General features: G+C 46.8%; 1 protein-coding gene across 4 annotated transcripts in view; it reads right to left on the bottom strand.

Annotated features, from left to right (window-relative positions):
* Positions 1-1,406: 1,406 nt before the first annotated feature.
* The window catches only part of SAMD4A (sterile alpha motif domain containing 4A), a 206,957-nt gene continuing 196,078 nt past the window's right edge, over positions 1,407-12,285 (bottom strand). For all 4 annotated transcript variants that reach the window (XM_026480350.4, XM_026480351.4, XM_044377660.3 and 1 more), the window contains 2 exons: positions 11,280-11,363; positions 1,407-5,798 (listed from right to left, as the gene is read on the bottom strand). In XM_026480350.4, coding sequence (XP_026336135.2) covers positions 5,770-5,798; positions 11,280-11,363 — 113 coding nt within the window. In that variant the 3' untranslated portion in view covers positions 1,407-5,769. The remainder of the gene's footprint in view (positions 5,799-11,279; positions 11,364-12,285) is intronic.

Below are 12,285 nucleotides of genomic sequence, written 5' to 3'. Positions count from 1 at the left end.
AGTCTTGGGCTGATAGGGCTGTGGATAAATGTAGTAACTGTTCAAGGGACCAAGCTAAGGTGCTTTCGCAGGAGTTTGGATTCTCCTTGTATTGCCCCCTTCGCAGCCTCCTCATTAGCATAGAGAGTATGAGTTGATAGTGCCCACCTGTGCTCCTTCTGGACTCCTTGCAAAAGCCCCACTGCAGCCTCTTCCCACCCAGGATGCTATACGCCTGTTACTCATCCCCTTTTAATAATGGAATTAAATCTCTTCTGCGGAGAGGGCTGTTAGAGGAGGTCCTAAATGCTTTATTATATGATTAACCTCTCCAGGATTGAACATTCCATTATTAAGGTCAATGGCAAAGAGTTGCAGCTTTGCTGATAAAAATCACTAACCAACTCCTTTCAGGCACCATGCTGAGCCCCGTTTCTCTTCATCTTATACCTTTCACATTTACCCTCATTTCACACGTTGCAAAAATGAGGCTTGCCTTTTCTCTTGCACGTTATCCCCTTCCTTTAGAATATTCTGGTCATACACTGAGCTATATCTCATTTGAGTTATGAGAATTTAACTTTAGGCAGAATTTCATTTCATATCTCAGCTTATGAGGCATTTCTACATGTTTCCAGGGACTATTTTGGATTTTGCATGTCACTTGAGCAGCTTGAGCCTGGTGAAAAGGGAGTTGTTGTGTGGTCATTCTTACAATGTCAAGCTGTGGTTGCCTCAGAGAAATCTTGGATTGCTAAGTTTTTGTGGCAGTAACTTCTATGTTTTCTTTTTGTCTTTACCTTCTTCTTTTTTGGATTACAGACTTAATTATATAAACCTTGAGTATCATAGGCCAAAAAAACATACCTAACTAAAGCTCAGAGAAGTAACTTGAATATCACGCAGCCAGAGATTTCAAACCCACATTAGTCTCTTCAACCATATGCTTAATTGACATTATGTAGAATTTATAACAAATACCATACTGGAATCAGAGGTATTAGAATGAGATTCAAGCCATATGTAGTTAAAACCCCAAGGCTCCAAGGAGGCTGCAGTTTCTTTATGCCATGGTTAAGGGGTGAAATATGATTTCCAAGGCATTGAGGATGGAGAGGAAGCTATAAACAATATCATCTACAAGGATAGAGTTTGTATTTAAAAACATGCCTTCAAGGGAGGTGATGCATTTACTGACTACTCAGGGCACATATCAAGCTGCAGAAATTTTTATACTTCTCCTCTTACTCCTTTGTTTAAAAAAAAAAGTGAATCATAGTTGAAGGCATAGTTTGCATAGATTGGTCAGGTGGTAATACTTTACAGAGATGTCATGCTCATTCTTCCTTGCTGGCTTATTTCTAAGATTCAGTTCTTGTTTTCTAATCGATCAGATCAACAAAAAGGAAAAAAGACACACACACCAGTGTTACAAAACCTTGTATTAATCATTTCCCTTCACTTTCAATATAACGTTGATATGAAATATAGCCATGATTCTTAGTTACATGGGAGGAAATGAGTAATAAATACATTGTAGCAAGTTTAAACCACAAGGGTGTTTCACTGGTAACAACATTTGAAAACTGTACACTTGCAAAGAACAGCATCTTCAAACATTAGTATATCTGTATATCAGTAAAGCTTTACATGTAACAAACATGCTATTTCCATATATGACAAATTTAAAAAATATGCATTGCTTGGCAACATGAACTAGGCAAAAATAGTTCTTTGTTCACTAACTTTATACAGGAAAACAGGACAAGAGGCATGCATGTACAACAGGGATGCCTGCACGGGGCATGCAACGAAAGAAAGCTTTTCAAAAGTCAGCTTACATTAGGCATAAATACATGAGGGTTATATATTAATAAGGGAGGAAGTCTTCTGTTTGACATTATTAACATTCCTGTTTTCTTCCTATTCCTCCCAGAGGAATACACATTCACCTTTAAGTAAAGATAAAGGAATTACAAAAAAATAAAACTCACTTTGCAAACATCTCTGATGACTTGTAAAAAAAAAAAAATCAACATTAGTGTTATCACAGCCCCATGTGCAAATTATCCTTCCGCAGGTCCTTCTTGTAACAGGCACACCCGAGTGCCTTGGTCAGGCTGCTTCCCTGCACCCAAGCTGGAGCCGCCTGCTGCAGACATCTCCAGAGGGCCAACGAGACTGGGGCCTGCTTTTCCTCCCCTCGCTGCCCTTCTGGTTGCATGCCTATGCATTCAGCCCAGCTCAGTCCCCCAGCCCAGGATTTTGGGGGGATCCTGGTGCTAGCTGGGGAATGCACGTCTACAAACCTTGCACCGGCAGTCGCTACAAGAGGTGCAGAAGAACACAAGACCCGGAGAAGGCTCCCATTCCGTAAAAGGCAGCCAATGACACCTCAAAAGAAAACCTTGTTTCCCTCAGTGTCTCTTCAAAGGAATGGGAGATGGGGGCCCAGCTGTAGTTCCAATCCTGAGTACCAAAAAGGGACCATCAATACACAGGATTTGAGAGCTTGGTGCAAACAGCCGCCCTCTGCAGGCAGACCCAGCAGCATCTATTTTGCTTGCTGGCCCTTGTTTAAAAAGTGAAACTCAAAAAGCGTGTGGAAAAAGACACATATCAGCAGCAATGTTTCAATTCTTGTACACAGTTCATGTGTGTCTTCCTACTGTTTCTGGTAAGAAACCACTATGAATAAAAAGCACCAATAAAACATCATACATGGTAACAATATCATAGACCACCACTGTCCCTAGGACAGTGTAGAGATGCCAAATACATACTGCTTAAATCAGAAAAAGGGGGGGAAACATGTAGTGAAATAGATTTTACTCTAAGATTTTTAATGTTTACTATTAATATAAAACAGTTGCATTTGGGGGTCAATGGGTAAATACAAAAAAAGGCACTGCCGCTTTATTACTAAATATCCGACTTCACAGCCTTACGCATGCAACTGTTTGATTTTTTTTTTTTTTTATAAATAAAGTTCTTTTGCTTTAGGATTTTAAAATTGAGCTGTATACCTGCAGTCAACACAGGACTCAAAACAAGGTGGGGACAGGCTCCTAAAATTTATCAGAACACTCAACTTAAAAAAAAAAATTAAAACACTAATAGCAAAACACAACTAAGTAGATAAAACTATACACAGTCAATGAAAAATAAGCTTTTCTTTTTTTTTTTAAAAAAGAATTATGTTGTTATTAATAACAGACTTTATCATGGTTACCAGCCATAGCAAGTTAATAAGTAACATATCCAAAATAATATCTCTAATAATCAGATAACCATTGTTTCTATATTCAGTGAAGGAATAAATAGAAATCCAGATTTGCAAATACTTTAAGGTCTTCTTCCTTTTAAAGGATTCATGCTAATGTGATTGTGTTCACAATCTGTTTTCTGAACAACCCAAGTCTTTATGGATATATGTGTTTTGCAGCAGATCTGAATGCTTTCTCATTTCGCCACAAGATGTGTAATACCCTTGTTTTTTCTTCTCTTTATTAACTTTCTTAGCATCCAAAAAACACCTTCGCAAACCCTCTGGTCTTACCTTTGGCCTTCAACAGTTTTGATCTATTCTTCCTGCCTTACACGTGATCGTCCATCCCAACACATTCCCCAAGTGACACTAAGCTTGTTTAGAAAAGGGGTGTGGAGGATGAATGTTAATGGCACTTGGTTAAAAAAAAGTCAACTAAAAAACGCTGCCTCTTTCTGCACATGGATTTGCATGTTTAGAATGTAGTCACCCACGGGGAGGTCTGTTTTCTTAATGCAAACATGATATTGTGGGTTCAAGCCCCCTTTGCTTGCTAAAGGCTCTCTACAGTTAAGATACTCCCACCTTTTTAAACCTTAAAAAACTTGAAAAGCTAGGCTAAATTGGGTGCACATTTTTAATCTCGAAGGTAAAAGAAAGTTGTTTAGATTTCATTAAGGCCTTTTAAATTTGTATTTACTTCATTAACTTTTTTTTTTTTTAAATAGCCATAAGCGAGCTCAGTGATTTTCATGGTCTGATCTCTTCAATTTCAACTCTGACTTCGCTAAAAGCAATAGCACCAGGCTCACCCATTTAATAAACGGGCCTTACACCGTCTCCCCGATCTCGCCTCTGGCTGAGCATTCATACCATCATTTACACAACCCAATTTTCCAGTGCAGAGCACAACTCCTCTTTGATTTCCTTTAATACCCTCCATTGCATCGAATCCCAAACGTAGTCTTTCTTGCCCTTAAGAAACAGAGCTATTACTTTGTGGTAGCGTAGCTGTGCATCTCACCATGTCAGGGCTGGTTTTACCTCTCTTCTGTGCGGCTGGATAGAGAAATCAGCCAACGACACAGCAAATCCCTGACGTACATGTGGAGAGAACCACGTTTCCATCCTGAAGCTGCCCTTTCCCACATCTTCACAGCCCGCCTGGCCGCGTGGACTGCACGTCTCCCCGCACGCTCTCTCTGCCACTTGCTGTCTGACCAGTTCTACACCGTCCCGGGTCTTGCTCTCCTTTCCTTCCTCAGCAGTGAGCGAGCCAGGGGGATGCAGCCCCAGGCTCAGGCTCCTGCGCGCAATCGCAGTGGAAGCGGTCTTTTGAGCTCATTATCGGATAGTAAGGCCTTTTGCAAAGGAAGAATGTCGGTTCTTGCCATTTTTCTTCCAGCGGAACTTGTACCCACGTGTGTGTGTGTGTGTGTGTGTGTGTGTGTGTGTGTGTGTGTGTGTCTGAAGCGAGGCAGGGGGTGACAGTATGAAAACCCACAGTAGGGTGGGGAGGAAGGGAGGTCTCTGGGTGAGAAGCAAATCCAGCCCAGAAAGGGGCCGCAGGATTTTTCTAGAATCTCGCGGTGACCTGCGAACAGACCCTAACTCATTACACTGCTCAGTCCCTTCCCCGCGCTTCCAGCCACATGCTCGTCCCGCTAACCCACCTGCACGCACTGCGCAGCCGCGTCCGGGAGACGGCAGCCTCCTCGGCCTACTTGACGCGTCCGCCTTCCCGGCAAGCACGGCCCGGCAGCCATTTTAAGAGACAACCCTGCTGCTATTATAAAAATAGAGGAAAAAAATGAATCCATATCAACAAATCCTTTACAAAAACCATAGTATGAAGAGAAGTTCTATCCAAACTCTTTACACATTATGTACCCTTTAAAATTGTTATGTAAACAATACACAAATCAAAGTTTCTCTGAAATTTTGTTGGAGGGAACGTTCCCCCTCTGCCGCCGGCGCCGAGCGGCCCTCTCCTGCGGCTCGACTCCAAGCCAGATCCTCAGGGAAAGCCGATCCGGGCGGCAGGGAGGGCGGGCCGCCATCTTGCTTTGGTCGCACTCGCCCACGACTGCGTCCTGCGGCCTGACGGCGGAGGCGGGCTGTGAGGGGCGCCCCAGGGCCAGGGTGCGGCCTCCCTCCCGAGTCTCTCCCAGCTCTTTCACAGCGGTACTCTTTTTGTTCATTTCTCCCCCTCTCTCCATCCAGGAAGCCACTTGCATTCCCTCTCCATCCCCTCCCAGTCCCACGTTTCCCTAGAGCCTCCTCCCCGCCCCGCACACCAGCCATCCCGTGACAGAAACAAATGACAAAATAACCAGTCCCCGGTCTACTGATATGTTTACAAGGACCACCTACGCTCTCACAAAATCAAAATGGGAGAGGGACCAGGGAAAAAAAAAGGCTGCAAAGTATCTCGGAGGATTCTGTGCAACCCTGAAGATGGCTGACACTGGACCCGCAGCAGTCGATTTCACGGCCAGCGCGGTCGCTCTCATCTTCAGCTTCTAGATTGTGGAGGTCCGGTCAACCCCGTCTGGGAGAGAAAGAATACACGATGGGGACAGGTGGGCAAAACCGTTCCCTTCACGGCCACCTAGTCGCACACCGTGCACGTTGGGCTGCCTGGTCTCTGAAGGCAGGCGAAGACCAAACTTACCCATTCATCCACTCCTTCAGTCACACACCCACCACTCAAAATCTGCAGAGTAGCCATTTTTCCAGGAACTGTAACGAATCTGGGAACCAAGACGGGAGACCTAGTCCTCATCCTGTAAGTACACACATCCTAGTCGGGACAGATCTGTAAAGCCACAGCGATGTCGGAGTGATCATTGCTATGATGGGGTATGCACCCAGGCACAGCAGGAAAAATGGAGGAAGGAAGATTTAAGTTGCACCTGGAAGTCAAGGGCAGTTTCTCAGAGAAAGGAAATGACTTTTGTAAGATGGTGCTGGTAGGAGAAGAGAGGAGGAAGCAGGAAAGGAAGCGGGTGTGGGGAGGGCATACAGCTCAGGTATAGGTGTGATGTTGGGTCATCAAATGTGGAGCTGGATGAGGTTTAGGATGAGGGATCGGGGAACGGAGGAGTGGCAGGAGCTGTGCTGAGGAGCCTGGCCAGGGTGCTGCAACAGACATGCAGGTGGACCAGTCTAGCTCACATTCCTTTCTTTGGCAGCGTCTCCCTCTGACCAAGTCCCTGCTGAAAGACCAGGCATGATGTGGTTGTGACTGTGAGCCCTGGCCACAGCTGAGCAGATCAGAGGGATGCAGCTGACCCAAACTGATCTAGCTTCTCTGTGTCAAGAATCTGGTTACGGGCAGACACCATAGTTAGAGGTTGTGGGCACTGGGAACTGAAAGATCCTGTGGAAGTGGGTGAATGCTGAGGCTACCCAACGCAGGCTGTGTCTACATTATGGAGAGTCAGTGAGACCAGGCTATAAAGTGGAGGACCTGCACTTCAGAGACAGAGGCCATGAATGAGACAGACTGCCAAGGGAGCCAGTGGCTGCCCAGCTCCTTTATGGTTGTCTGCTCACACATGGCACTATAGGAGAATCCCCAGAATGAGACCATAAGGGTCTTGTGTACTATGAACAGGAGCTTGGACTTGGTAATTGGGGCATTCTAAGCAGTAGTAGAGTAATTAGATCTGATTTTAGAATGGCTTCTCTGGCAGCTGTGTCAGATGACCTAAAAAAGGACAAGGCTGGTGGGAGGAGGGCCCCTATAATGGTCCACACTAGGGCATGTCTGACAAGGGCTTATCCAGTGAGCAGAGCGAAGCATGGATGAGCCATCATAGGAGGTAAAAATGACCGTGTTCAGTGACCAGTAAATGAAGGCCAGGGAGGGATGCAGGATGCCTCCCTGGTTTTGCTGATATCTACACATCTGCAGGTATGTATGTCCTGGTCTAAACCTTGATGTCACAAACCTGGACTACCAGGAGGAGCATCTAGATCTAGTAGGCAGAACTCAGGTGTGAGAGGGGAGTGGCAGAGTGTTCAGAGAAAGCTGCAGGACCTAAGTGATATGGTGGAGTAGTGAGTCCACTGCACAGGCCTCCTAGCCTCCTGGTGGGTGGTGCCAGCCTAGTGTCTTGCCAGCAGGGACTTGAAGGAGGAATGTTTAATTGAAATTTTTACTGCGATCATTGTAGGTCCACATGCAGTTATAAGAGACAGTACCAGGTTTCCCAGTATGCTGGGTTTCTCCCAATGGTAACATTTTGCAATACTATAATATTACCACCAAGATACTGATGTTGACACAATTCACTGATCTTATTCAGATTTTCCCAATTTTACTTGTACTTGAGTGTGTCTATAAATTTCCATATAGTTTTTGAAGAGATTTTAAGGAAGAAAAGCAAACGACCCCGGGAGCATTTGTGGTAATCAGGCCATCAATCCTAGAGGCCCCCAGATGTGAACTTATAATCAGTAACCTTTTCCCTGACTTCTGCAGGCGTTAACATGAGCCTCTTATGGTGGCTCTGCAGTGGTAATGGGTCATGGGAAACAGTGGGTGCGTGTAAGTATACACACACGTGTGGGTGTGTAGAGGTCACTCCCTTGTTTGTAGGAGTGGAGTGCACACTCTTGCCAGGGCTCACTGGGCTACTCATTAATGCCAACCCTTCATAGCTGTGTAAGTGGGGAGCTAGAAACATGAAAATCTCAAATAACCCAATCCCAAGCTGCATTTTCATTGAATTCCAATCCTGTGCCTCATCCTCCAAGGGTGACAGTATTCATCTGCAGGGAAATGAACAACAGGTAAGTCCAGGTGCACCATTTATAGTCGTGCAAGGTGTAGAACTCCAGGGAGCACCATTTACATGTATTCATTATAGGTTTTATAGTTACTATGACAAATATCAAATCAGTGGCAGAACAGCATCTTAAGAAAGTGGAGACTTTTTCTAATTTGCACAAAGTCTCCATATCACCTAGAAGTGAGGCAGTTGAGTCCCAAGAAGGAATAAGGACAGAAGGTGAGAAGGAACGGCAAGGGGATCATGTGAAAACATGAATCCTGGAGCATCAGAGAATGGACTAGGCATTCCTCTTTATGGTAGGATTCACTGCAGACTCTGTCCTGCTTGGAGGAGCCTTGCTTTTGTGCCCGTGGCTGTTCCTGCCCATATAGCCCCTGTGCAGGAGGAAGATAGCAGCCAGGCTTGGTGTTGAGTCTTCCTTTATACCCGGAGTCACCAGTCAGGAGCAGGCCCAACAGAGACAGATGAAAGCCTTAAATAAAGATTCACAAACCAAGATGGCAGAGGTAACCCACCTCCTGGGTTTCCTCATGGGTTCTGTTGGAGGCGCCAAGGGGAGGGCAAAGAAGAGACGGAAAGGGAAGGCCAAAGAGAGAAATGGCTTAGACTAGCACCAGGAGGGTTGTAGTTAGTGGAGGACACTGAGAGTAGAGATGTCAGCACAGAAGGATGAGCCCTCAAGGCCCAGGGCTCATGGACCAGCCACATTAGAGAGACCTTCGTAGGATGTGATGTCTCAGGAACTTGGCTACCCTCCCATCCTGTCCTGAGACACAAGCAGAGGAACCTCTTTTACTTTGCTTTCCTCTTCCAAATTATTTGTCCTCCTGTAAAATGATTTAATTCATTGGCATTCTGTCCACAGCAATGTCATCCTCCCAGCACCTGGAAGAGGTGGGCCAGCAGAGAGGTGCAGTCATAGTGTGGGAGGGCTCAAAGCCACTGTGCCCAGCTGGGACACCCTGAACTTAATTTGCATTCTCTGCTCTGGAAAGTGCTTACGAGGCTTCCCACCAGAGAGGATTATTGAGGAAAAACAGAGCAATAAAAAGACTTAGGAGATTAACAAGATGAAAACATTAGCAAAAAAACCATCAGTTCAGAGAGGTTTTCTGTAAAAGTAGAAGAATGAGCTAAACAACCCTTTTCAATGAAAACCTCCCTTTAATAAAGAGCATTTGGCATTCTTGCTACTAATGATGATAATGTTAGCACTTAGCAGTTTGATAAGGGCTTCCAACATGCCAATTATCCGAGATATATCAAGCCCTGGGGAAGAAGGTCAGTTCTCCTTGCTGACTCTGGAAGGCAGCGGGAGTTCCTCACTCACCAGCCTCGGCTGGGTGGGAGGGAGCCTGGGTTGCCTGCAGTGGGCTGAGCTTGGCCTGAATTCTCAGGGTCTGGGAGGCTTCCCTTTTTGAAAAAATTGAGGTATAATTTGCATACCACAAATTTCACCCTTCTAAAGCATACAGTGCAGAGGTTTTCGTATATTCACAGAGTTGTGCGGCCATCACCACTATCTAATTCCAGAACATTTTCATCTGGGACCCATCAAGCAGTCACTCTCCACTCAACAGTTCCCTCTGGCCCCTGACAACCACTAAACTATACTGTCTGTCTCTACAGATTTGCCTATTCTGGACATTTCATAAATTCCTAAAATTCTGGAATTGTACACCGTGTGGCCTTTTGTGTCTGGCATCTTTCATTTAGTGTAATGCTTTCAAGGTTCATCCATGTTGTAACATGGATCAGTACTTTATTCATTTTTAAGCTGAATGATATTCCACTGTCTGGCTATACTGCATTTCGTTCATCCATTTCCATCTCTTGATGGACCTTTGGGTTGTTTCCCGTTACTCATTAGGGGCTATCAGTGTGCTGACCCAGTCTCCTTGGTTAGCTGGAGAAGAGCTGGTGGCACTTCCCCACAGAGGTGCCAGGGATGGACCAATGATGCTGTGAAGGCTCTAGGACATGAGTGGCCAAAGGAGAGAGCAGTGTTTGCAAATGAGGTTCCTGGAACCCTGGGGAGGTCACATTAGGAGCTGTGCCTTCCCACCATCTGTTCCGTCAGAGGCCCTGGGAGGCCTTGAGCTAGCTCTCTTCTGGTTCTGGATGGAGGCTTTCTTTGGGCTGTGAAGAGCCTTGCACAGCTGAGGTCAGGTGGGGGCAGTCCTTACTTTCCAATGCAGAGCATTTATCGGTTTCATATTGGGTGTTAGGATAAGATCGTGTTTGCAGGCACTAAAAATCTAAAAGTCCCTGGTCAGAAGGACAAAGCTGTCTGCAGCAGCAGCTGACAGCAGCCTTTCTCCCACTGCAGCCAGATAGCACACATTTTGGCTCTAGGTGTTCTGACTGCCCATCTCCAGGGTGGGTGAGCACATCCCAACTGGAGAGGACTACTGGGAAGGGTCACAGGAGGCCTTTCTGACTCAGAGCCTCCCGGAGGTTGGCAGGAAGGGGTGGACATCTCTCCTCTGCCTGCCAAACATCCCCAGGGCTGGCGCGGAGTCCAGGCTGGAGAAAAGCACTTGGTTAGTACCCGGAGGGCACTGAAGGCCTCCCGGGGCTCTGGTGATGATGTAGGCCAACAGACAGCGGGACAACCCAGCTGCTTCTGGAGCTCCTCATGGGGCTGTAGCCCATAGGCACACTGAACTAGACCATCCCTGTCACACTGCGAAGGACATCTCATACTGCTTGGGGCTCCAGGCATGGTGGAAGCCATTTGGAACAGGGAGATATAAAAACAAGCAGGGATTTTTGTTTCAAAAATTCTATTTTTAGAACAAGCTGGGATATGCTTGGACCAGACTGGGAGATCTAGTGCCGAGAAGGAAAGAATCCAATTCTGTGGGGGGATGTTGCCACTAAAAGCCATGTCTTGTGTTTCTGACTCCTCCAGCTCCCAGCATTTGGCTGGGACAGCTGCTGTGGTAGGAGCTCAGTGTGCACTGGGTGGGTAGCTCTGAGGATAGGGGGACAGCCTTGGTCTCCAGGTCCCTGATTCACCTCCCAGGAAAGGAGGAGCAGGGCACTGTGGGCTACTCTGTGTGGTATGGCTTGATGAGGATCCAACAGCACCCTGAGGCCATTCTCTGTCCCCTGCCTACCTCTCCTTGCGCCTTTCCCATTCCTCCTGAGCTACTGCCAGAGTGTAGACAGCAGATGGCTGCTAGTTCTCCCAGGCATGCGGCAAAATGCAGGGAGGAACCACTCACCTCCCAGGGCGTGCTCGGTCATACTGAGGCACAAGGACTCCAGCCTGTTGTTGATGTCAGGTTCAGTCACAGGAAGCTGGAATTCTGCAAGGGACAAAGGGTTATGTTGGTGACAGAGACTCTGAGAACAAGGAGAAGGTATGGACAGTGCTGTGGGGCTCCACCCACTCCACCCTGGGAGGACTCAGGGGACTGTGAGGGTCAGCACGGAGGTAAGTTATACTCTGATTTCAACCAACCTATGAGTCTGTTAGACGCAGAGAGTCCATTGTGAACATGGGCAGCTAGACGAAAACTGGTAACTAAAAATAGCTGGTCATAGTCAGAGTCTGTCAGGCCTCTGCTCAGAACCCTCCAGCGGCTTCCCATCAGACTAACAGCCAACCCCCTGCCACGGCCTGCAAGGCCCACGTGATCTGGCCCTTATTAACCCCTGCCCATGTACAGCTCTGCCAGCCCTTCAATCCATCCCAGGCCCTCTCCTACCCCAGGGTCTTTGCGTTGCTGTTCCCTGTGCCCAGAAAGGTGGTCCCTGGATGTTTCCATGACTTTCTCTCTCCCTGCCTCCACGTCTCTGGCTCTACTGTCTCTTTAGAAAGGACATTATAAGTGAACAGAACTTTCCCAGCCCTATCCCTTTCCTCTGCTTTACTTTTCTCCACAGCTGTCACCAACATCTGGCACATTATTTGCTGCCTGCCCCAAGTTCCATGTTCACTTCATTGGAGCAGGACTTGGCTCTGCTGCTCCTGGTGCCTAGAAGTGCGCTTGGCGCATTTCTGCATTGTTACAAGGAAACAGAAACCGCAACATGGCGAGCGCCTCTTCTGAGTCCACAACTGTGCCAAGTGCCCAGTTCCTGAGCGGGACTCAGAGTGACTGGCCAGGCTGGCTGGCTAACACAAGAACCCACGGGGGTCTGACTCCAGAGCTGGTACACTCCTGCATGCTGCAGCGACTATAGCTGCTAGTCAGTACTCGCAGCCTCCAGCCACTTAGAAGGTCT

This window comes from Ursus arctos, unplaced genomic scaffold (genome assembly GCF_023065955.2).
Source record: "Ursus arctos isolate Adak ecotype North America unplaced genomic scaffold, UrsArc2.0 scaffold_25, whole genome shotgun sequence".
NCBI classification, from domain to species: Eukaryota; Metazoa; Chordata; class Mammalia; order Carnivora; family Ursidae; genus Ursus; species Ursus arctos.
Note: the sequence above shows the minus strand (reverse complement) of the source record. Positions and strands in the feature narration are given on the sequence as shown.